Genomic DNA, 24,732 nt, shown 5'->3' with positions numbered 1-24,732 from the left:
TTTATAAATCCTAAGATGTAAAAGTGCAATCGTAAAGTTGTAAAAACTGTAGATGTAAAGTTGACGATGTGCCGAAATACATGAAATACATTCCATCTTGTTTTAGAAGTAAGTTATAGTGTAGCTAGAAATACATTTCGTGGGATACCTGCACCGTAACACGTTATCTTAATTTATCGTTTATTAATTAGCAATTTGAGAAGCACGTTTTGACGTACTATATAAGTATCAACTTTCCTCTACAATATAGCATTGAATTCTTTTGCACTTCATGCATACATTTCGAAATTACGATCAACCGAAGTCAGGAAGTTTCAATTTTCTTTTCGCAGCACCGTCGATTCCATTAAATTTTTCACAACTTTTCCACCTCATTTCTCATAAGTGATCGTACTTTTACGATGCTGTACAGGACTTACAGAAAGACGTCTTACCGTTATACCGCGGATATTTATGCATATTCACGTCTCTGCGAATATAATTTAAAAAATCCAACTCAAGCGGAAGATTATCGTATTAACTAAATGCAGTGAAAAATACTATATTTTGGATGTTTTATATATTTTTCCATTGTACGAGATTTCTGCGCTTCTTTACATCTTTAAATTTCCTATAAACGCATAAAGACGCGCGATTTAATTGTCAAAATTTCAAGTAGCTAAAGGGGCACGAGTTTCTTACCTTTCCACCGTGCTCCTTTGCAGAAGCGCCAAGGTCAAATTTCAGCGAAACAATTCGTGAAATCGATGGGAAATATGAAATATGGACGATAAAGATTATTCGTGGACTTCAGAGAGAGAGAAAGACGCCTCGAGAAGGCTGAGAAAACCGATACAGGATATCAAACGTGCTAAGAAACGCGCAGGAAAAAGAGTTAACAAATAAAAACACGTGGTGTTGGATGAAGATGGGAGAAAAAGAGAGTTCTGAACGAAGAAGAAGAATTAAAGAGTAGAACGAGCCGGGTTGCTTCGAGTCGTGAACCAGACGAAGACGGGACGAGTCAATTTGACGAAGACAGAGAATGGAACAGAAAGAATGAACAAACGTGTGAGACGTGGGGAGAATGTGGAGAGAGGGAGAGAGAAAGAGAGAAAGCTCGGCGGTGCGGAACGAAGCTGACAGAGAAGGGCCGAGTGGAATAGTTAAATGAGCAAGAGTGGGGCTAGGAGAGGAGAGCGAGAGCACGGGGGACATATACTACGAGTCCACGCGTTCTATAGTAAATCGACTATAGTACTATGAGTCAGTCACACCCACAAGCCGGTTGTGGGTTCAAGACCCTCGTTGCGCGCTTGTACACACTGTGTACACCACGGCACACAGGCGCGCGTACGCGAGGTCACGCGGGTACGGACACGGTCGAGAATCTATTGGCCTTGCTACAAAAGATCGCGAGGATGATCCTTAGACTCGATAAAATCATCCAAATTTACCGTCTCGCTGCTTTTAAAGATAAATATATTAACGCCGGTATCACGCTGTCTTTTCTTTCCTTTTCTTTATTTTCGTTTACTGAAGCAAAGATAGACGGCTTTCAGCTTACGTCTCGACGCAGGCACCCTCGGTTAAGCTCGTAAAAATATTTTTCAAAGTGGAACGATGACGTCGATCGTTAATGCCGTAGCATAATATTTCGCAAGTTTCTTAACTTCGTCATGCTACTGCGTATTATCCACTCGAGTTTTAAACTACAGTTGCAGCGAACAGAATATTAAGCTCGATGCAGCTGGGACAGGCATCTATGTGAGAATAAACGAGAAACCGATATAGTTTCTGTGACCAGGCAGCGGCTGGCTCCTATTTTGCTTCCTCTTTTCGAATAAATAGAACGAGTATGCAATTTCAAATGATCATTCCCTATAACGATTAGTAACGTTCCATTGATCACCGCGTTATAAAAAAGAATATCATTATTCTAAGACAAATATTATGATATTGCATAGAAATTCAAAAACAATTTTCTTTTTTTTTTTTATTCCAGTCAGGTGAATGTTGGATACGGAGAGTAGACACGGTACTGGGCTGGTTCAGGGACCGACGAGGGACCCTTGGCTCACGATGGATTACTATCTCGGTACGGACAGTCTATCCTTGCAAGAGATGCTCGATGTCGACATCAAGTGCGAAATCGAAGGTGTTATCGGTGGGCATACAGAACTGGGTTTCAATTTTACCGACATGTCCGGCTTAGAAATGGACGACGATCCCATTGGATGCCAGAACGACCTCAGTGGATGGTTTGGTTCCACCAGTTTGCTCAATGGCAACAGCAACAGTTCAAACAGGTGTCTTATTTGTACCATACCAGTCAAAATATAACATGACTTTCTTCTAACGGAGGAAATAAATGTTTCTAGAGACTGATTCGATCCCTTGATTTCAGTAATTTTAATCTCGATCTCAGCGGAAGCGATGCGGCCTCCATTATGGTGAATCCTAACTCGGTAATGCCTCACATAGCAATTCGAAGTCCCACCCCAAACAACGGTCGAAGGCACTTTTCGTTTTCATCGAAAAAGGATATAAGAGAGAAGATTGATGTAGAGGAGGAGACGGAGAACGAGGGCAGCAGTTATACAGAAAACGAGAACGAAAACGAGAATGAGAATGAGAATGAGAATGAGAACGAGAACGACAATGACAACGACAACGAGAACGAGCAGGAAAATGAGATTGAGAACGACACCGAGACGGAAGAACAATACGAGAATGATATCACGGAAACGGAAGAGGATTCCGAGGACGAGCAGGAGATCTCAAAGTCGGTGACACCTTCTAAGTCAAAAACGATCGCGATATCCGTCGCTAGAACGACCTCTCCACAATACCCAAAGGCACAAACCACACCAAAAATGAACGGCATGACAGGTATCAGGATTCAGAACTTCAAGGTGTTACAGAGTCCCAACCAGACACATCAGCACGTGCGTAAGCAGATCTATAACAATAATGTGCATATCAACAATTCAGGAGCCACCTCTGTCTCGACGGTGAAAAGAGAAAAGGAATTCGATCTATCAGACTACGACGACAAACCCTACCCTAAACCAGCTTACTCTTATTCTTGCCTGATAGCGATGGCGTTAAAAAATAGCCAAACGGGTTCTTTGCCAGTTTCAGAGATCTACAATTTTATGTGGTAAGTCGAAATTGCAGCAATTACGACTATGACGATACATATTCTGAAATCCAATAGTCTTCCTATAAAAACGATAGCATATATTTTGAATGTGTAGTACTTATAAATCAAAGGAAATGATGTTTGAAATGCGAATTTTAGACGATAAACCTAGTAAAATTGAGAGGGAGATGCTTTTATAAAAATGGAGATTGGTCCGATAGAATTCAACTGAGATTAACATTTTTTTGATACATAACGTACAATAGGGTAGATTCCTATTTGACAAACGATGTGTCGCCAGCCGCTTATTTTCGACCATTTGGCCGGAAGGATAAGGGCTGGTCGAAACCCTCCGGTACTTGGCCCACGAGGGGAAAAAGTATTGTCCTCCTTTCTCTTTATTCCCAGGTTACACAAGGGGGAAGCTGCCATTTTGTATGGGGCCCTCCGTGTTCCAGGTGCATGCCTGGGTACAGTCCCCATAGAAAATGTGGGGCTTATTCTTTGTTTAACGAGTTTCCATTCCCCTCGCTGCAATCCATTGTTACACTGTTGCCATAATAATGCTTTGACATTAACAATTTTTATTCTGATATTTATTCAGTTTCTAACAGTACCAGCGGAATATAAATTTGATATAATTTAATTTTTTAATTGTTGAGAGATGTATTTCTTAGAAAATTACACGATCATAATTGTCAGACGATAACTGTCCATTTTTTATTTTAGCGAGCATTTTCCGTACTTCAAAACTGCGCCCAACGGCTGGAAGAACTCAGTTAGGCACAATTTATCGTTGAACAAGTGTTTCGAAAAAATTGAAAAACCTGCCGGAAATGGAAACCAGAGAAAAGGTTGCTTGTGGGCTATCAATCCGGCCAAAGTAGCAAAAATGGATGAAGAGGTACAGAAATGGTCTAGAAAAGATCCTTTAGCTATCAAAAAAGCAATGATATATCCAGACCATTTGGAACTACTTGAAAGGGGTGAAATGAAATACGCTGGCAGCGGTGACGTATCTGAAGAAACGGAAAGTTCAGGTGACGAAGCAGTCGAAGAAAACACGACGTACGAGGAATCTATTCACGGTCATATAGCTGCGAACTCGGTAACAGATAGTTACGATGAGAGCAGCCAAGATTGTGATGTAGATATTCAGGAGCATCTTTATGACGAAATTGACATCGAGGACAATAAAGACGCTTTACATATGCATTTAAATATTTCAAAGCAAGAACCGTTCGAGTATGAGCTTAGTTCCAGTACGAAAAGGCAAAAGACATTAACCGGTGCGATACAAGGGAATTACGTGTATCAACCTGTGACTACTTCGCGAAGAAAAACACCTCTCTTTTTACGAGCCGGAACGGGAAGCAGTTCATTTCTTAAAATTGATTAAGTTTAAGTTCACCGTCGAATTATAAATTACTAATTTTATGCGTATCCATCTATCTATCTATATATACATGTATATATACACACATATATACTATATACTAATGTATGTATATACATATACATATATGTAGATAAATCGACAAGCACAACGCTTCAGGAAAATATTTGATACGCAAGGAACATTCCACTTCTAAACAACTTAATTTATTCTCTTTTTTCTTTTTTCTTTTCCTATTTTCTTAATGCGATCAATAATCCTGCTATTCTATGCTACACGACAAATTTTCATTTACTTATAAAACACGAATTTGTAAGTAAATGAAAATAGATTCCAATAGAATATTAGGATTATGCAGAGGACTTTTGTATTATAATAATGGCTACAAAGAGAATTATCGGGAAGCTCTATGATCTAAAGAATTGATTATATAAATCATACCTTTTTCTATTTTTCTACAAATACTTGACTGCTATATAATTATGCAATAATTACAATTGTAATTTTTCACACAAGAATTCTTCGCTTCCAGATAATTCTCTAGTTTGATAATACGCGAGTCCTTTGACTCGTAGAAATTCGTAGAAAATATATATGGCCGGTGAATATATATGAGTTAAATTCATTTTATTTATATCTTTTTATTACATTTGTAGAATTTTAGATGAAAAATTAATGATATTGAACTGCTGGTTTCTCATACAATTCCCATTTAATCGTATATTCACCTATATACTTAATTTATTTTATGTAATTCCATCTAATTTGATAGCGTTTTGTTCTTTGACTTAGACGAATCATCTGAACAGAAGGAATATTTTTGTATCAAATATTTTCTGTTAGCGGTCGTCGGCTATCTGACGAGTGTTAGATTCATTATAATCACAAATGTTGGTCCACATTATCTAAATTTTTTCTTTTTTCAATTAACGTGTAAAATAGATACGACAAATATACATTTAGCTTTCTTTGGAAGGCAATTTTTTATATATGATCAATTCGCGTAGTCATGACTGTTGCGAAACAAACAGAGACAAAGATAAAGAGGAAATAAGAAGAAAAAATATTCATAAAACGCTAGCTAACAATATAGATCTATAAGTATTTGGTCAATGAGTGGCCAGACTGATGTATTATACTTTTTTATACATTGCTGGACTAAGTAATAATTGTAAATTTTTACGCGATTGTATACCTGACAAATATGAAGTTACTTAGATTCGCATAACCAGGTAGAGTACAAAGATGAGACAGCTATAGGAGGATCTGAATTTGTAAAAGTTTGTAGAATATGTAGAAACAGTTGGGAATCGTATACCTGATTCAGTATCTTAAGTTCCCGATAAAATCTCGTGTTTTTTCTTCTTTCATTTCGTTCATTGCTTCTTTAATATTTTTTTTTATTTAAGTATAGCATTGAAACGTTCCTTAATATCCAATTTTAGGCCAGTGGAACTAGGTAACTTTCACGTCGAGCATGTAATTATTTTTTTTAAGCAATGACTATATGTATATTTTTTAGTCATTCGTTCCGAGAGTAAAAGAAAAACGGATCTACTTAAAACTGCGCATTTTTTTTCTTTCATTGTACAATTTAAGATGCGAAACGTCTCTATATTGTTTTAAGTATTGTGCGCAAAAATCCGAAACTCGCTATGAAAACACATCGGAGAAAGTAAAAAGAGTGAAATACAACGTATATCTAAAACGATGTTTTTTCACACTTAAGGGCAACCTGCAAAATGTAATCAGCAAATTATCTTGTACCCAATCAAATTTGAACGTAGCTGAACGAAATTAGCAACCAATTCGAATCATATTTTCATTCTTTTTTATGTTTATCTCAGGTGTGTTTCGCAATGCAGAAATTTGTTTTTATATTCTTACGCATTTATAAAAAAGCAACGCAAAAGCAAGTAGTAAAATTGGAAAATCTGATTTATAAATCTTATATTGGAATGTTCGAAGTAGATTCAATCGAAACTTGTAAATAACGGCGAGCATCGTCTTTTTACAAACTAGTTTTACGCAGTTATAGTAGCTTCGCCTTGCGAAGACGTTGTAAGATGTTACTTTAAGGTGTACAAAGGCTACCTTTTTCCTATAAAATAAAAAAAGAAGAAAAAAGAAAACGAAAAACGATTCGAGATATGGGACCAATCGTATTTAGAGTTTATCTAAGTTTATATTTAACTTGTACGCATTATTTTTTCTGTTGACTGTTTGTGAAGATTTTGTTGAACACACATATTTTTGTACAGCCGTTGTAAATACTTTCCCTTTCATTTCTAATGTACGATCAATGAATTCCGACCGAACTACGTGATTTAGAAAGACAAATATTTTACGTAAAAATGAAATAACGATTATGTCGAAGTTTTTTTAATAAAAAATGAGCGTAAAGATTAATATTAGAATATTTAATGGAAATTATTTTCTTTCTTCATAGACTTGATACTTCAAGTAAAAAAAACATGTAGAATTATGTATTTCGTCATTTTAATTGATCGATTGACTTTAGCATCTATTAACTTAACGCACTGTCTGATCTCGACAAACGGGTAAATGTCACTCTTTAAAAATAAAATCTGACATTAGATATTATTTTTGGCTCGTGTACACCTTGAAGAATGCCATAATAATAATGGATGTATTTTTTTAATGCATTTTCAGCGGTAGGTGCTGCGAGAATCGAATAATAAATACAAGTGTGTATAAGTCACTTTTTTTAGGCTCTTTGTAATTAAAAAACTTTGTACGAATAGTGTAGCCGCCTTCGAATTACTGAATCCGCATCTGAAAAACTTAGTATTATCGAAAAAGTATTTTCATTGATATCAGCTATAAGCTGATATACAGCGGCTCAGAGAAGTATTCGCACAGTTGTCGATACCTTTTATGAAAATATTACGTGTATGATGGGAAATACTTTTAAATTTCGTTAGTACTGTCATGATATTCGACTATCATTATCATATTGGTAAAATTTGTAACTATTCTGAAAAAATGTATAGAAGTTACAAGACATTTAGTGCAAGTTTATACATATTTTGATCAAAAAAATATTTAAACAGGCAATCATCCAAAATATTAGCGAATTCTTAGTATTCAATAGAACTATTTTGAACAGTGATTATATGCTTAAAGCGACTATTCATACTGTCTATTAATTTTCTACTAAATATAAGTTTGCAGTAAATATGTTGTAACATGTATATATTTTTAGATTGGATTCAAGTTACCAATATAATCTTGGCAATCTACTCATTATAGTGCTAATAAAATATTTAAATGTTTCATATAACACGTACAATAATATGCACATAAAAATTTTCTATGATAAGTACACGAATACTTTTGCGGGTCACTATACTACGTTTGAATCTTTTTATATGACGAGAGTGTTCAACTTTTTTTCGAATTAAACATGCAGGATTTCTGTTGTTTATATCAATCGAAATTCCAAACTTTTTAAATAAGGACATTTCAAATTAGGTTGTAAGTTTTCATTTATTCTTTAGTCAATTTTCAGTGTACGCGTAAAGTCTCTTTAGCACTGACAAAAATACGCTGTTATACATTACGGAGAAAGATGAGCAAACGGTGCCCTTGTACAGTTTCAGGTACCTAAAATTCTACTAATCGTCATTTTATAAGTCCTAACATATAAAAATACAATCATTTGATGATACTTCGAAATGCATTTAATACATTCCATCTTGTTTTAGACGTAAGTTATAGTATATGTAATTAGGAATATTTATCATGGATTATTTGCATCATAATATCTTATCTTAATTCGTCGCGTTTTATTGTTATTAATTCACAATTTCAGCAATATTTCTTTTACGTACCGTATAAGTATCGACTTTCCTTAATAATAATAACAAAATAACGTTTGAATTCTTGCATTTCATGCATTCATTTCGAAGCTATAATCATTTAAAGTCAGAAACTTCCAATTCGCATTTAATGCATCGTCACCTGCATCTACATTTTTCACAATTTCTCATTACCTTTATCATAAATGATTGTACTTTTACGACACCTTTAAACTTATAGAATGATGCCTTATTAGAATTTCAGATGCCAGAAGGAGTCTAGACGTACCTTTTTATCATCCTCTTTAGTACTTGCAGTGTAGAAATCGTGCTTCTACCCGTTTTTGATTGTGAACGATAATTTTTGTCGAAATTTTTATTCTACTGCCCCCCCCCCCCCTGTAATCAATGGCTAATGTGAAATGAAAAATTACACTGCCAACTAGTGGTTAGAGCATTGCAAAATCTTTAGCATTGTTTCATAGATCTCTCCGCACCATTGATGATATTTATATATGATAAACTAGAGGTATGATTGAAGTATCAAGTTTTTTTATATATAACGTGAAAGTATTATAATTCACCAGTTGAGTAACAAATTCATCAAATTAATCAAGTACTTTACTTTTAAAATAACATATTCATTAGATAAAGGAGAAAAATAAAATAAAGTCACTTTAAGCAGCTGGGAGATAATAAGCCAATTTTTTTAATTAAGTAACGAGATGAATATGTTGTACATAAATACAAATAGCGTTCATTGTGATGAATATATATATCAATTCGATTAATTAGCTGAAAAATTACTTATGCAGAACCTGCATTCCATTCGAAGAAACTATTAAACCTTTATTTTTTGTAAAAAAGAGTAGGAAAAGATTTGGAAGATTTCTTCTTATTTTTCTATATAACGAATCATTAAAGTAAAACACATGGCAAGATCATTCAATTTTAACATTATTCCATCGATAAAAGGTTAAACTCTAGTGAATGATTATATTTATAATTCATAATAAAAAAAATAAAAAAATAAAACGTACAATAAAGAAGTAGTGTAGCTTTTGTACCTGTTTGTAATATTTCTATACGATATTATTAGTGTATGTAACATTCGTGTAGATGCAGCAAAGCAATTTGTACCAATAATGTATATGTGCAATGAGAAATTTCAATAATAAAACGTTAAGAAATGTATTTTATATTTTTTTTAACTGTATTTTTTATACGTATAATTTCAAAATGATTGCGTATTCTGCTCTACAATAAAATAAGTTTGTCATTGTCGGATAAAGTTTAATAAAAGGGCGATGGGAGATCATTAATAAAATTAACGTCATGGATATGAAATAAACAAATTAGATGGTCGTAGTTCTTAGGAAAGTTCAAACGCAGCGCATTTAAATTTCGATATACATTTATCGAATTATATAGGTGCCTACCATTTGTTCCCTTTCTTACACAACCTCTATCCATCTATCATCCAACTTGAATATTCCATCCTTTCAGAGCTTCTCAGGTTTTTCGGCAATAAACTTTAGAATATGATTTTTTATGTGCAAAGAGTTGAAGTTTTTGCCGTTAAGGGAATTTTGTACTGATCTAGATAGGTGAAAATCTAAGGGTACAATGTCTGATCCCAACCATGGCCAACAGCTTTTATCGAGTAGTCAGAGAGACACGAGGCCGCGCATTGTCCTCACGAAACACGATGCCCTTCGGATTTGTTAGTTCTGCACGTTTTTGCAGCAATACTTTTCCAAATATATTGTCTGGTTGTTTGGTAAAAGCTCATAATACAGGATTCCTTTCCAGTCCCACCAGACACAAAGCATGATTTCCTTCGGATGAAGATCGATTTTTGCGATGGCTAAAGGTGATTGAATCTGCTTTCTCAAGATCTTTTCTTCAACATTATTATGAATAATCCATTTTTCATCTCTCGTCACTATCTTCAAATATCACTTGCTTCAAAAATGGTGTCTCGTTGTTTATACAACGAGTCACGAATGAAAATGCGATTCTTCAGATTTTTTTCGTTAAATCGTGAGGAACCCATACATCAAAACGGTTTATATAGCCAAGCTTCGCAAAATGCTCGTGGGTGATGGATTTTGATATTTTTAACATTTCCGCTAATTCAGATGTCGTATAGCGTGCATTTCTGGATCAATGTTTTCATCTGATCTTAATCAATATTAGAGGGCCTACCCGAGTGTTCTTAAACCTCAAGATTGAAATCATCAGCTTTAAACCTGGCAAACAATTTCCACACAGTTCTTATAGCTATAGTGTCATCATCATAAACAGCGCAATCTTGTTTGGTTTGTGTGGCATTCTTGCATTTCCGGTAAAGGAAAAGCATCAAATGCCTATGATGCATTTTGTTTCCTTCCATTTAACAGCGTATGAAACTAACAAAAATTAATATATCCTAACCAAACTTTTTTCTAAAGATACCTGAAATATCATCTTTTAAAATATGTACACATGTCTTTTGTTTTCAACCATTATGATATGATTCAGACCTGTTCTAATGCTACCTACCGAAAATCGGCAGCGAAATTTAACGCTATGATGTCACAATCAATGAAAGCCATCCTGAGATCAGCGCCATCTATCAAAAGCATGATTTCGGGTTAAAAATCGTGATTTGTTAATAGGAATATAGGGTACCCAAAGAGGTTGTTGATATCACTTCGCGTGATATCACGGGTAAAGAGAGACAATGAACGAAGTATGATAGAGATAGAGGAGTTATCAATTATGGTTATGTGCACTTGGTAATTCCTAATAAATCGAATCCCCATTGAAAATTAACGAATTTTTCTCTTTCTGTGATCAATTTTCACACATTTAGAATTTTATCATATAGTAAGGTTTACCATTACCACTTAATTTTTTTAATTATTTAGTACCAGAGAATTTCGATAGATAGCGTTAAAGAGGCTAAAATAGGCCATATTAACTATTTCATGTAATTAATTAATTACTTTGAAAACTGGAAGTATTATAAAGAAGATTTCTGAGAGTTACAGCTTTAATTTAATTCCTACATTATTTCAGAACCTGGCTTATAGACTAAGAAGTTCCATCTTTTAATTTCGTTATAAAGATATTAGTTCCATGTTTTACCGCTAGGCGATTATAGCCTCTAAGGGTCCACGTCTTGACCAACTGTGCATTTGCAAAAATTTCATTTAAGTGGATTCATTTTTGAACTTTTGTGATTGCATCTTTTGAATTTCACCCCCAACTCCCTTCCTACATTCTTAATAAAAAATATCGTAATGAAACTTCTAAATCATTCATTTATTGAAATAATTAAAATGAAGATATTTTACGCCATTTAGTAATACTATTATACTCGTGATTTATGAAAATCAATCAGTTTCAATTAAAATCAATTTTTGGAAATCACGAATCCCGTGTTATAGAAGTTTTGTTATAATTTATTATTTCATTATTATTATTAGGTATGAATATATAGTTGTTAGGTATAAATTGTTTTTTTCTATATTGATTATAGATAACTGTGTTCGACTCACAATTAGCAACAGTTTTCCTGGAAATGATCATATAATACAATAAAAACTGACATTATCTATCGCAAAATTGTTGTACAAAATGTATTTTATAAGGGCTTCAGTAAATCTAAATAGTTTAACAGCATTTTACAATCATATATCCACTTATCCTTTTCATTATCTAATCTTCCAAAAAGTAAAAAATATGAAATTTGCATATGGTTAAAAAAGATAGTTAAAAAAGACTACGATATAGCTTTGAAAAATTCAGAGACGATGACAAATTCCAAGAATCGTCGTGTTCGTGCCACTTCCTATACTGTTATGTTCTCCTGGCACAAAATCACAAAACAGATCAAAGATTTTGTTGAAATTTTGATTCCGAAGAATTCTTGGAAAATGATATTATTTCCAAGAAACCCAATTTAATGGTGAACAGGGTTATTTTTCACGTTTCGAGTTTTAGAACTTTGTTTAAAAAGTCTGCCACTCTACTTTTCGTTGAAGAATTAGGATTGGTCATTCTAGGATAGCTGAATAGACCATGAAATGATTAAACAGCTGATTAACTTTAATTAAACGTTTATTGAAACTTTTCAGTAATGTACAGTAAATTATGTAAATTATATAATTCTATTACGAATATTAATATATCTTAATTAAATAACTCTGCACGTCTTATGGCATTCATATAGATTAGTACTTTGTTCAATTCTATTTAAAAATAACTTTTATAATGAAATTCTTGTAAATTACGTTTACAAATCCGTTTACAATCCGCCTTAAAACTATATAAGTGTATATATAGATATTTACATGTGTGGGATGGAAGAAAAATGAAGGCTGCGTGGTTGGTTGCCTAGTAATAGGCGCGTAGCACGGCAGGGCGTCGTCTAAAATTTATGTCGTACACTGGCTCGTCTATGCAAAAATCCTCGAAGCTCAAATTTGTAACGAACGAATGGGTTCAACATCCTGCGATTGCTCTCACTACTGCATCGTCCAAAAGTTGCGGGCAGTGATGGTCTCCGTAACACAAATTCGCAAACTAAATCAATAATTTTGTATTGTCTTTTTTACTTGTTTAATGGCAACAAGAAATTTAAATATTAATGAGCATTTGTATTCAAAAGTTTAGTAAGGTATGTACAACTGATACAGTTGTCACAAATCTTAAATACTGCGAAACATACTGATATAATACAATAATAACTTTAAGAATTGCAAAACTTTCTCGTCTAGTATTGCTCATATTGTATATCCTTGTCGCACACTATCGCTGTTTTCATCTAACAGAAGATATATATCTGTCCTTGTTGCACAGTATGGCACCCTTTGTCTGACACATGAATATGTCTATGATCTCGTAACACATTATCTCATACTAATGTATTCCTTGTTCCACGGACAAAGTATGTGCTGACATCCATTGAAGGCGAAAGGAACAACGACTGCAACATGTGAAGATAGATTGGCAATATCGTCTGTGCTTGTCGCACAACATCGCGTTTTTTGTCTACGGACAAACCACGTTCTGATATCTATTGAAGGCGAAAGGAACAGCGACTTGGAGCATGTAAGGATAGATGGCATTACATGATTTATCCGTACGCAAAGAACGCAAGATTGCGCGACAGGGACAGTCTATATGAACGATTCTAGACAGAGAGGGCGGTGGTGTGCAACAATGACAGATGCACATTTCGAGTTCAAAGAGAAATACAACAATTTCCATATAATACATGTCTTTGCTTATTTATTTCCCTGTAAATAACAAGTGAATTATTTTATAAGATTTGCCACAGCGTTGTAAAAAATCTGTGTTATACAAATGAAATATGAAGTAGGTTGAAAACTGGTAAAAATGATAAAGGAAACTCGAAATCTGTTAACGAAAGGAAAAGATGTGTTAGTTAAAATATATTAAAGACCGTGTACAATAATCTATCCAATGTGTAACTACTTGAGAGTGGAGTAGTATTACTTCATTCGCGAGGGTAGGCAAAGACTGACTTCGTAGTCGAAAAAGATTCTTCCTGAGATCGCGGTCCGGAAGAATTCCTTAAAGCATGCTATAAACTTACGATGTGCATGATGTCAAAGTCTCAGTCCCACTGCACGTGACCTCTTGCACACAGTGTGGAAATAAATAAAGTGAGGGGAACAGATGGAAATCAGGAGGCATCAAACTAGAACTGAAACGTGGAAAATATGATATACATAAAATAAAAATAAAAAGTTCATGGAAGTAGATGTGAGACAGAAAGAGGAAATCTGCCGGAAACAAAAAGAGAAGATTACATCTTTTTTAGCATTTATTTGTTTAATTTAGGCTGGTATTACACGAGCGTAGAAACGACGTACGTTACGACGGACGTTGCAATGTTATATCGTCGCAGCCATTATATTATTTTGTATAAGATCAGTTACGCAAACCACGTCCGTCAATTTAGACACTAGAGACACTGGGATACAGCTTTGAACCGACGACCATTGTAGAAATACAATAATTGTCCGGTAAGTAACCGCGCTAGAGACTCTTAAAAAAGAGCTTTTTTAGGAAACGGCTATTTATCGGATAGCCAATGACGTACGCGCTTTCCCCGCTGTTTGTTTATCCTTTATTCGGTTTCTGTTTGCGTTCACGCACACGGTGATTCATTAATTTTCATCTCCTCAATCATAATATAACAAGCAAGAAGTCATAATGGAACACCGTATGCATTTCGCTCGTCAACCTAAATAACTAGACTTGGACTTAGGCCGGGGCTATACGAGCGTTATGCGTACAATGCAAATGTATATATGCATTTCTATACGCAGCCACGCAATGCAGCTTCAACGAAGATGGCAGAAAAGAATGCGTATAACTGTGTGAGAAATGCGTGCGAGCGAGAGATGTTCCGAACGGCTACATAGTAGGCGGCTCCTTAACGGACGGCGATATACATATATTGTCGTATACATATTAGAACACACATACATCTAGGAATGTGCGCCACTGTCAACGTACGATGCATGGATTGCCAATAGTGCTTGGAATATAATACGAAATGACGTGTATACAGCATAACAGAACTGAAGTTTGGAAACTTCTGGAGTGAAGGTAGAGCTCTTAGCGACCAGGAAATGTTTCTCAAGTCAGGCGCATCAATCGATTTCTTAGGCTTTGTCGTGCAGCGCGATCTTATGTCTGCAACGTGCAAGACAACCGTGTCCGCAATTGAATTTTACGTTACTATGTAAATCCACATTTATTTGAACATTTTCTCTATCATATGAAATACTGGATGTTTGCTTTAAATAAATTGTGAAAAATTATGAAAAGTAATATAGTTTATATTCTTTATCTTCAGTGGTAAGGATGGCGTTGAATGTAAAAGTTTAATAAATCGATCCCAGCGCTATGGCTAGCGGCCGGTTTGTAAAGCACACTTCTCGATATTAAGAGCCTCGTCCCCACCACGGGAGTTTCCGAACCTTCGCAAAGGTAGGTACATATGTATATATTACCGTCACACAGTTACACAACCAGACGTCACACCACACGAATTGCGTCCGTCAATTCCTACGTACGTAAAACAACGTTGGCAACGTCGCGACGCAGTCAGCAATCGCTATGATACAGACGCAACGTGCGTCGAGCAATTAACACGGACGTTGCCGCATTCTTTGTGTTCCTATGAGACTGGTCACACAGCGAGTTAACGTATATTAACCGTTATAATAAATTATGGACATCGAGGTACTGATATCCGAAGTTGAGAAACATCCCGTTTTATGGGATATTTCCAATCTTGAATACAAAGACAAATTAAAAAGAAACGAAGCGTGGTTGCGTGTGGCGAGTATTGTAACCCCCAATTTTATGCAAAAGATGGAAACTGATAAGAAGATTATTGGTAAGTAAGAAAATAACGAGTAATATATTTAATACATTTTCATTATTTATTTTATGAGTACACCATGAGCACGACGCAATTATATTTTTCCATCTTGCCATGGTACTTGGCCAACATCGTTTGCAATATGCTATGCTTATAATGTCATTGGCCTCAAGGTAAATCCGCCCCTAAAAACGTATCTTCCTTGTCCTTGTTCTTAAGAATATATTTCAAGATCAATGTAATCGATGAGTTCACTCCTATTCTCAATAATTACCGCACTTTCTTTCCACTTTTCTATCATTTGTTATTGGCATGCATTCTGCATGCGATAATTCCGACACTTTTGTGCAGTGTAGGTTGTACGTATAATATTACACGAGGTAGATCAACCTATTCGATATTGGTAACGCAAATCGAGGATGCTGTTTTTACTACTCAAATTCCTAAAAACAATGTACAAAGAAATATTAATTTACTGACACTTAATTGGTTGGATTATTGTTAATCTTTTTTATAGTGCAGGAGGTAACTTCTAAATGGAGAAGCGTACGCGATAATTATATTCGTACTTTAAGAAAAAGAAACGGAAATAATAAGTCAGGCTCTGCTGCAAAAAAAAAGATACGATATGTCTATGAAGAACAATTAGGATTTTTGAAAAAATGTCGGGAGCCACAAGATACCGGTAGTAGCACGGAGGTAGAAAAGAATGATCCAATAAGTACAGACTCAGGAACCAACATTAGTAATGAATTTGAATCAATCTTTAATAATGAAGAAACGAATAATGAGTTCAGATACCCTCCACGAGAAAAAAGAAAAAGAATTAATGCAGAAGAAGAGGTGGCTAATTTTTCGGAGTATAAGAAAAATACAAACGGCGACGATGACGACATGGCATTTTATAAATCGACATTACCACTAATTAAGTCCTTTAATTTAGAACAAAAAATGCAATACAGAATGCAAGTCATGCAATTAATTCAGAATATTAGAAATTCGTCTGTTCAACGCACACCATCAAAATATAATACGTAGCACATCAAATTGTCCGGTTAGATATTTTTATGGTAATTCATTAAGAAAATTTCTCTTTCGAACCACAAATTTTCATGGTAGATATAACAGAAAATTCCTTCAAAAATATATCATCGTAACATTACTTATTATAAATATTATTTTATTATTATTAATGCTATATTAATGTACATTATTGTTATTATTTCGTATTTCATAAATTATTATTTTTTTATTTATCTTAAATGTAATTCTCTATTACATTATTTTAATATTACATTATTTTATTATTATTAATGCTATATTAATGTACATTATTGTTATTATTTCGTATTCCATAAATTATTATCTTTTTATTTATCTTAAATGTAATTCTCCATTACATTATTTTAATATTACATTATTTTAATTAGCTTATATGCATTAATATAGACAATATTTTTTCTATTCTTTTCTACTTTCTTGTCCTCACTTATATTTTCTTTTGAATTTTTAACGTAAACGAGCGTAAACGAAAATCGAGAATTCTACAGCGTTAATTTTGGTCACATGAATATCTTTCTCAGCGTATTGATGAGAGAAAATTACGGAGAACCAAACCAACGCTCGTGCGAGTATAGTTCTAACGTCCGTCAAAATTGACGTCCGTTATAACGCTCGTGTTTCCCCAGCTTTATTTTACAAAATATCGAAATAATTATTAATAAAATTAGCTCTTCTAATTACCGCTTTATACCAAATTATCCTTTAAATCCCGTTAACCATAAGTTAACTATGTATATATGTATATACAGCGTGAGACCGGCCGGTTGGTACAACTAGAAAAACCTATGTGAGAAGATAACTTGAAAATATAGAATAAAACTCTTTTATATGAAAAAGAAAATTGAGTTTGAAAATTTGCCAAACATGGCTAAACTTGGCTAAGTACCAACTAGATACGAGTAAACAATCAACAAGAGGTCATTAGACATGCAAAAATAAGTCGAACACGTAAAATAAAAAGCTTTTTCTATTCAAAACAGTCTTCAAGAAAATAAAATTTCCAAACTCGATTTTCTTGAAAAATATGATTCATCAATTTCTGTAACAAGATGTAATGTGATTGTTCAAATCAATGCAATGTAAATGTATTACGGTTTTAAAAAATAAAAAAATTATACATGAGATATTAAAATAAAATAAAAGATATCAAGATTATATACTTGAAATTTAAATAAAACATGAAAATAGGTAAATCTTTATACGTCTTTATACGTATACATTCGCCAAAATGTTGTTATTCCAAACAAAATCTCTTCCGTATTCTGTTATAGTTTCAAACAAAAGAAATTTCTTTTGTTATACATTAATCTAAATTTCAGATACATACAATAAATATTCAAATAGTTTCTTTACATCAAAATACATATCTCATGCAATTGTATACATGAATGGTCGTCACTGATTATATACTATTTCGAACAATAAGAAAATAATGTTTTAAGAAATTAAAAAGGGATAAAGGGAAGTTAATTAAAAACTGAGTTACATGAAAATATTAATAGTTCGTGTTTTATTTAAATGTATATTTAAATACCGGATGTGACATGTAGTCGATAGATATCGATATAATCGATATATATTCGAGTTGGTGAATTCGAGAAATAATGGTCTTCCTTCCGTAACTCTACATACCAAGAAGAAGATGGAAAAATCGTAAGTGCACTGCAAATATCTTTCTTAACTACATTATTAATCAATATTAATTCTCCTTAAACCGCATTTATTTTATACTTTTAGAAATGTAAAAAATTCTATGACAAATGAATGTCTTAAAAATTAAATTTTGTATTAAAAATTTTAAGTATGCCTATTAGTCATCAGAAACATGTGTTTCGAGGTTAGCGTGGCAGTGACCTATAATAAATAACTAGCCCTATTCCAGGAACGTTAAATTAATTACATATCAGATAATTATGGAATTTAGTGACTGATAAATAAAAATATTGTTTAAAAATGTAACTTAAATCTAACCTAACCTTTTTGGTAAATTTTAGACACTGAGTGGATTAAACCGAGAAAATATCAAATTTTTAAAATTTTTCTTTATCTCTTAAAAAAAAGACTAATCAAATAGTAAAAATTGGAAGAAGTCGATAAACTGCATAATTATCGATAGTTACGCATCAGACTATTAAAAGAGAATTTTATTACATATATCGTTTAATTATTCAGTTTTCTTTTTAATAGTCTATAAATTCCATTTTTCTTGGTTAATTTCAAACAGAATGGCGGACTCAGCTCCAGCCGCGCGTGGAGGTTTTCGTGGAGGGTTTGGTTCTCGTGGAGGAGGTGATCGTGGAGGTCCAAGAGGTAGAGGTCGCGGGGGCAGAGGTCGAGGTCGTGGTCGTGGACGTGGTAAAGAGGATAGCAAGGAATGGATTCCAGTGACAAAACTGGGACGCCTTGTTAGAGATGGAAGGATTGAGTCTTTGGAACATATCTACCTCTTTTCCTTACCAATCAAGGAGTATGAGATCATTGACAAGTTCCTTGGAGTCGAATTAAAAGATGAAGTACTGAAAATTATGCCAGTACAGAAACAAACCAGAGCTGGTCAGCGTACTCGTTTCAAGGTATTTTTATACAAGCGTAATTTTTAAATGATGATGTAGTGTGATTATTAATGCACTGAAGATCTCATTAGTAATTCTCATTTTATATTATTATAGGCTTTCGTAGCAATTGGGGACTACAAGGGCCACATTGGCCTAGGGGTAAAATGTTCCAAGGAAGTGGCCACTGCCATCCGTGGAGCTATCATTCTTGCCAAGCTGTCAGTTGTGCCAGTACGTCGTGGTTATTGGGGAAATAAAATCGGTGATCCTCATACTGTACCCTGTAAAGTTACTGGTAAGTGTGGGTCAGTTCAGGTGCGCTTAATTCCAGCACCAAGAGGCACAGGTATTGTATCAGCACCTGTGCCGAAGAAATTGTTACAAATGGCTGGTATCGAGGATTGCTATACCTCAGCTAGAGGATCCACCTGTACTCTTGGCAACTTTGCGAAAGCTACTTATGCAGCTATTGCCAAAACCTACGCATACTTAACACCGGATCTCTGGCATGATCAGGCGCTAAGAAAAGCTCCTTATCAAGAGTTCGCGGACTACTTGTCGAAGAATCATAGAGTTGTAGGCGGACAGAGACCTGCTGAAGTTGCCTAAAGAAATAAACCTCCATGCAAAGTATCTAATCGTAATCATTTTGCCTTTCCTTCCCTATTTTTATTACATCTCATATTTCGTAAATAAACTGTGGATGTTTATGCATTTATGGAAGTTAATTATGGAAGATGCAAAAGTTAGCACCTGGAAAATACATATATAAAAATACATAAAATGTCCAAAGTAAAACATATAATATTTTGTAGGTGAGGCAGATCTATATAACTTTCGTTTTTTTAACCATTTTCATAAAAACATGAATTTGCATAAACATTCCCAGTCATAGGTGTTAAATTAGTTATAAAATACTACAATTCACTCGATTTTCAGTTTTGTAAAAAATAATATCTACAACACATCTCTAGAAGTCTTAAACTGTGCGTAAGCATTATGATAAGTATGATCGCAAATCCTATAATCCTATAATGTAACAAATAATTGTATGTCTATAGTTCTTTTCTTTTTCGCTTAGATCCCTAATTATTGGTGGGTCTTCTTTTTTACTATTGACAGTTACACGGTCTTTCTAACACATTTTATTTACAATTACACGATTTTTTTTAGAACGTTTTATCCACGTTTACTCGATTTTTCACACATTTTACTTACTTTTACACGGTTGCAAAAGCGTACATTAATAATTACAATTCGTAGATAATGTTACGAAAATTATGTATATCCTGTACGAATATTTCAAAATCTTCTTTTCTTAAACAGAAGAGTCGCTTATGTTAATATTTGTATAGCGTTTAAAGCAAACTAACTTTTTTAAAATTGGGCTAAATATTTTGAGTTTTTTGGAGAAGTTAGGATATTTACTATATATTTAGTTTTACTATATACTATATATTACTAGTTTATTATATATATAAATGGCGCGTAAGAAAAAATTAAAGAAATTGCAGTTGGTTGAAATCGCGAAGAAAATGGTGTAAGTCGCTTCTTACGACTTTTTTATCTGAGCCTGTAATGAAAATATAAACAATATGATTTGTAGATTTATATTAGTTATTTACATTCTGAAAATTTCATCGAGATCGATTAATACTGAAACAATTGACTGGTATCGAAGGATTTAAAAACTTTTAAATTTATTATAGCTATATAGGCCATAGGCCGAAAGCTGTCAAAAACTGCGATCTTCACCAGTTTTAACCGATTTTTATGACATTTTCAGCATGTACAATATAATTGATGAAACGTATTGTTTAAATTTTCATTACAGGCTTAATAAAAAAGAGTTGTAAGAAGCGATCTTTACTATCATCTTCGCAATTCCGACCAATTGCAATTTTCCCAAAATTTTCTTCATACATCATTTAGTAAAGTAACTATTTTAACTTTTCAAAAAAGCTTAAATAGTTGATCCAATTTCAAAGAAGTTATTCTGTTTTAAAGGTTGTTCGGATATTAATGGAAGTAACTGTATGAATGTGTTTATTAAATAAAATATTTTTAATGAATGCAATTCTATATTTTAAATAGATTTTTGTGGTTTGTGTTACTTTAACACAAATTTTATACTTTATTACAAATCAATCCTTATGCAACTTTTTTTGTATGATTTTATGGATACTATGCATCTATCATGTAAAGAGATAGCCAGTTGTATATTGTATATCTCTTTCTGCTGTCTGATTAACGAAATACGCAAAAAATTCCACATTAGTACTGTAACAAAGGCGATTAACTTTAGCTTAGGTAATAAAATAAATGGTCACCGTGACGTTATTCGAACGACTGTCAATCTTATCGATCGCTTGAATCGGCGTGTTTAAAAGTAATCGACTTCAAAACACAATAGATATGTATAACTGACGTTTTTTAAACGAAAGTATAGTGTAAAAAAAAACATTGCTAACGCTAGATAGATCTCGATTTCTCCCGTGAAGTTTGACTAGGGCCGAAACAGCTGTTCTGCTGTTGGATGGTTAATTTGACAGGGAAGTCGAAGGATAAAACGAATGTTTTATCTAGATTTAACCCTTTTAAATGATATCGCGAATATTCCGTGGCGAAAATGAGAATGTCGCAGTTAAGAGAAAACGACAAATCGACACCTTGAAAATTTTTAACGACAAGTAAGAAGATTTTTTCGATTGTAACCTCTCTTGCTTAACCTTATTCGCATTAATCTGTCTATATCATCTAACAATTCCGTGTAACATTATTTTTTATCCACGTAAAATCTGCATTTTATGGTTCATATACGACGAATAAAATAAAAAGCTTATTACGTTTGCCATTAAATACTTGGTTAAGCCTTAATTTGCTCATTACGCGTCCGTCATACAAGGAGATACACGCCTAGTTTCTCGAGCTCGATTGCTCAATTTCTTATTTAATTTAAAAAAGTAAATATTTCATATATGTCCCTGTGTTGTCCATCGAATTATTTTTTATATTGTGTAACTGTTTATCATGGTTGCTTAACTGTTATACATAATTTGTGTTACAGTGTAGTAGAGTTAAGAGAAGATGTGGAATATCAGGTACAATTCAATGCCGGGGAAAGGAGAATGGCTATTATGGTCTCTTTGTCACCGGAGTTTCCGTTGGAAAAACCAGTACTCAGGGTTTCTCCACCCATAAAACACCCTTGGTGTAATGAACACAACGAAATCACCAGTGCACCAGGACTACTTAATGTAAGATCTCTTATATTTCTAGCATATTTGACTAGAATCGTGAAGATCATTTGGTTTTACATATCAGTTTACAGTGCACAGTGATCTTGGTCGTGTCGTTCAAGCTATCATTAGAGAATTTAGTAAAAATCCTCCACAGTTGTTAGAAGAAATCTCTCCTGGATCTATCAAGTCCCACAGAGGTACATACATCTTTATATTACAAAAATTTTATATTGCAAAAAATCAAAATTTCTGTTACTATTCTTTTATTATATGAATCACAGATTCACAAGGAAGAAATTCTCCGTCTTATTCCCTGCAACAGTATCCAGAAATTACACTGGCGTCATACAATTCTTATTATAACACTCAATATCCGCAGTATTCATCTGCCAATGCAAATACTTGTATCTATAATTACAATCATACAAATTCGGGTACGGTGTACGTGACGGAGAGCCATACAAAATTCGGTTCTCCGTCACAGCATTCAGCATATGTTGCGACTTCGCGAAGCGGTTCGCTTCACAATACAGATGTAACTAGGTACAATTCAAATCAACATGGAACGTATTTGAATTCGCATTACGTAAACGCGAATTACCATCAGCAATCGTTGCCGAATCAAGCGCAAATTAAGCTACGGCAGAGCATAGCGTTTCCAGAATTGAATAACTTGAGTAACGAGGAATTGAGATGGTTAAGTGAGGATGATGATAGATTAGATGAATTCCTGGATAAACATTCCGACTTAAAAGACATTAACACGGCTATCGACGATGCAATAGATTGGGTCCAAAAAACTGCCGGTAAGATTATTTGCGACAAAGATTATTTTCTTCTTTTGGATATCTATCTTTTTCTCTCTATTCCTTAGAGGCCAATGTAGCCAAAGAACCCGAGCTTAGAGAATTGCAGTCTGATGTAGCGAATAAAGTACAGACTGTCACTGCATTAAAGGCTAGATATGATCAGCTTATACAACGATACAACAAATTGTCCGAAGCATTTACTCCGGATCATATAAAAGAATGTTTAAGGAAAGCTGCAGATGAGAGTCACGAAGAAAGCGAACGAATCGCCGAGGACTTCCTTAATAGGAAAATTGATGTCGAACGTTTCCTCAGCACTTATATCGAGTGTAGGAAGCTGGGGCAAGCGAGAAGAACTAAAGAGGAAAAATTAGCACACCAGCTGAACGAATTGAAACGAGCGGGTTATTAAAATTATGTATAATCTTATCTTTTTCTATGAATCGAACAAACTGTACATAATGCCTAGTTCAATTAAATAATACTGTGAATTTGAATAGTATTCGTGTTTATCAAATATATATGCGGTAAAAATACTCGCTGGCAGAGAACATTTTTATAACGTATTAATACGTTACTACGTTACAGAGTTATGTCATTGCTTGTTATGCGTGGGCTGCGTTGAAATTAATTAGATTATGTGGTATTCGGTACGAAAAATAATCGAAACTGCAACACACGAGTGAATTGATTGAAATTACTTCTGAAAAGAAATTATTGAGTATATGTACGAAAACCAAAGGCGTTGGTTTCAACCGATAAAAGCTATCAAATACTTCAATTAATTTAAAATGTACTTATTTTTCCATACAGAAAGTGTCTTTTAAATGAATTTAATTATTCTGTTATTGTGCTGTGACATATTACAATTGCATCAATACCACTCTGATACAAAAAAAGGAACTTTTTTTTACTGTGTAAATAAATGTGCGAGAATATAATTAAATCGATTTTTCAAAGTTTGCTATTCAGTAATGTTAATCTAATTACTTATCCTACGAATGTTCCTAATATTGTAATATACTGATAATTGTATAGATACGAAAGTCTGAAATGAGAAAATGCTTTTTTTTTAAACAGTGTGGTGTGTGTAATTTTATTAGAATATTCATGACACTATTATCTAAAAACACAGCTTAAGGTAACAAAGAAAAGTTTTCGTGTTGAAATTAAAATGTAAAGATAATTGTGTAGAAATCGTAAGTTGTAAATAACTTAAAAAAACGAGTTTTTAATAATAACAATAAAACAAAAGGGATGTAAAAAAAATAGAATCTGATTTACTAATGACCATATCACGATATGATCAAAA

General features: G+C 33.7%; 4 protein-coding genes across 11 annotated transcripts in view; all 4 read left to right on the top strand.

Annotated features, from left to right (window-relative positions):
• The window catches only part of LOC122576422 (myb-like protein X), a 30,250-nt gene extending 20,745 nt beyond the window's left edge, over nucleotides 1–9,505 (top strand). For 2 of the 3 annotated variants that reach the window (XM_043746714.1, XM_043746715.1), the window contains exons 3-5: nucleotides 1,985–2,288; nucleotides 2,387–3,142; nucleotides 3,854–9,505. In XM_043746714.1, the coding sequence (XP_043602649.1) occupies nucleotides 1,993–2,288; nucleotides 2,387–3,142; nucleotides 3,854–4,523 (1,722 nt within the window). In that variant the 5' untranslated portion in view covers nucleotides 1,985–1,992 and the 3' untranslated portion in view covers nucleotides 4,524–9,505. The remainder of the gene's footprint in view (nucleotides 1–1,984; nucleotides 2,289–2,386; nucleotides 3,143–3,853) is intronic. The other variant, XM_043746716.1, reaches the window with a different exon arrangement.
• Nucleotides 9,506–12,906: 3,401 nt separating this feature from the next.
• Nucleotides 12,907–16,958, top strand: LOC122576758. Of its 5 annotated transcripts, none has more exons than XM_043747493.1 (3): nucleotides 12,907–14,119; nucleotides 14,198–15,767; nucleotides 16,270–16,958. In XM_043747493.1, the coding sequence occupies exons 2-3, from the start codon at nucleotides 15,599–15,601 to the stop codon at nucleotides 16,788–16,790; spliced, it is 690 nt and encodes a 229-aa protein (XP_043603428.1). In that variant the 5' UTR covers nucleotides 12,907–14,119; nucleotides 14,198–15,598; the 3' UTR covers nucleotides 16,791–16,958. The 5 variants fall into 5 exon arrangements, with proteins under 5 accessions (XP_043603428.1, XP_043603426.1, XP_043603430.1 ...); XM_043747491.1 differs by having other exon boundaries at nucleotides 12,907–14,382; nucleotides 14,689–15,767; XM_043747495.1 differs by having other exon boundaries at nucleotides 12,907–14,971; nucleotides 15,222–15,767.
• Nucleotides 16,959–18,343: 1,385 nt separating this feature from the next.
• Nucleotides 18,344–20,002, top strand: LOC122576396 (40S ribosomal protein S2-like). Its single transcript, XM_043746638.1, has 3 exons — nucleotides 18,344–18,467; nucleotides 19,039–19,387; nucleotides 19,484–20,002. Exons 1-3 carry the CDS (start codon nucleotides 18,457–18,459, stop codon nucleotides 19,976–19,978), a joined length of 855 nt encoding a protein of 284 aa, XP_043602573.1. The 5' UTR covers nucleotides 18,344–18,456; the 3' UTR covers nucleotides 19,979–20,002.
• A 1,412-nt stretch (nucleotides 20,003–21,414) lies between these two features.
• On the top strand, nucleotides 21,415–24,689 carry LOC122576392 (vacuolar protein sorting-associated protein 37A). 2 transcript variants are annotated; one of them, XM_043746630.1, is made up of 5 exons: nucleotides 21,415–22,059; nucleotides 22,437–22,626; nucleotides 22,694–22,808; nucleotides 22,893–23,417; nucleotides 23,486–24,689. In XM_043746630.1, exons 1-5 carry the CDS (start codon nucleotides 21,971–21,973, stop codon nucleotides 23,830–23,832), a joined length of 1,266 nt encoding a protein of 421 aa, XP_043602565.1. In that variant the 5' UTR covers nucleotides 21,415–21,970; the 3' UTR covers nucleotides 23,833–24,689. The 2 variants fall into 2 exon arrangements, with proteins under 2 accessions (XP_043602565.1, XP_043602566.1); XM_043746631.1 differs by lacking the exon at nucleotides 21,415–22,059 and adding an exon at nucleotides 22,204–22,332.
• The last annotated feature ends 43 nt before the right edge of the window (nucleotides 24,690–24,732 follow it).

Source organism: Bombus pyrosoma, linkage group LG16 (assembly GCF_014825855.1).
Source record: "Bombus pyrosoma isolate SC7728 linkage group LG16, ASM1482585v1, whole genome shotgun sequence".
Lineage (NCBI taxonomy): Eukaryota > Metazoa > Arthropoda > Insecta > Hymenoptera > Apidae > Bombus > Bombus pyrosoma.
Note: the sequence above shows the minus strand (reverse complement) of the source record. Positions and strands in the feature narration are given on the sequence as shown.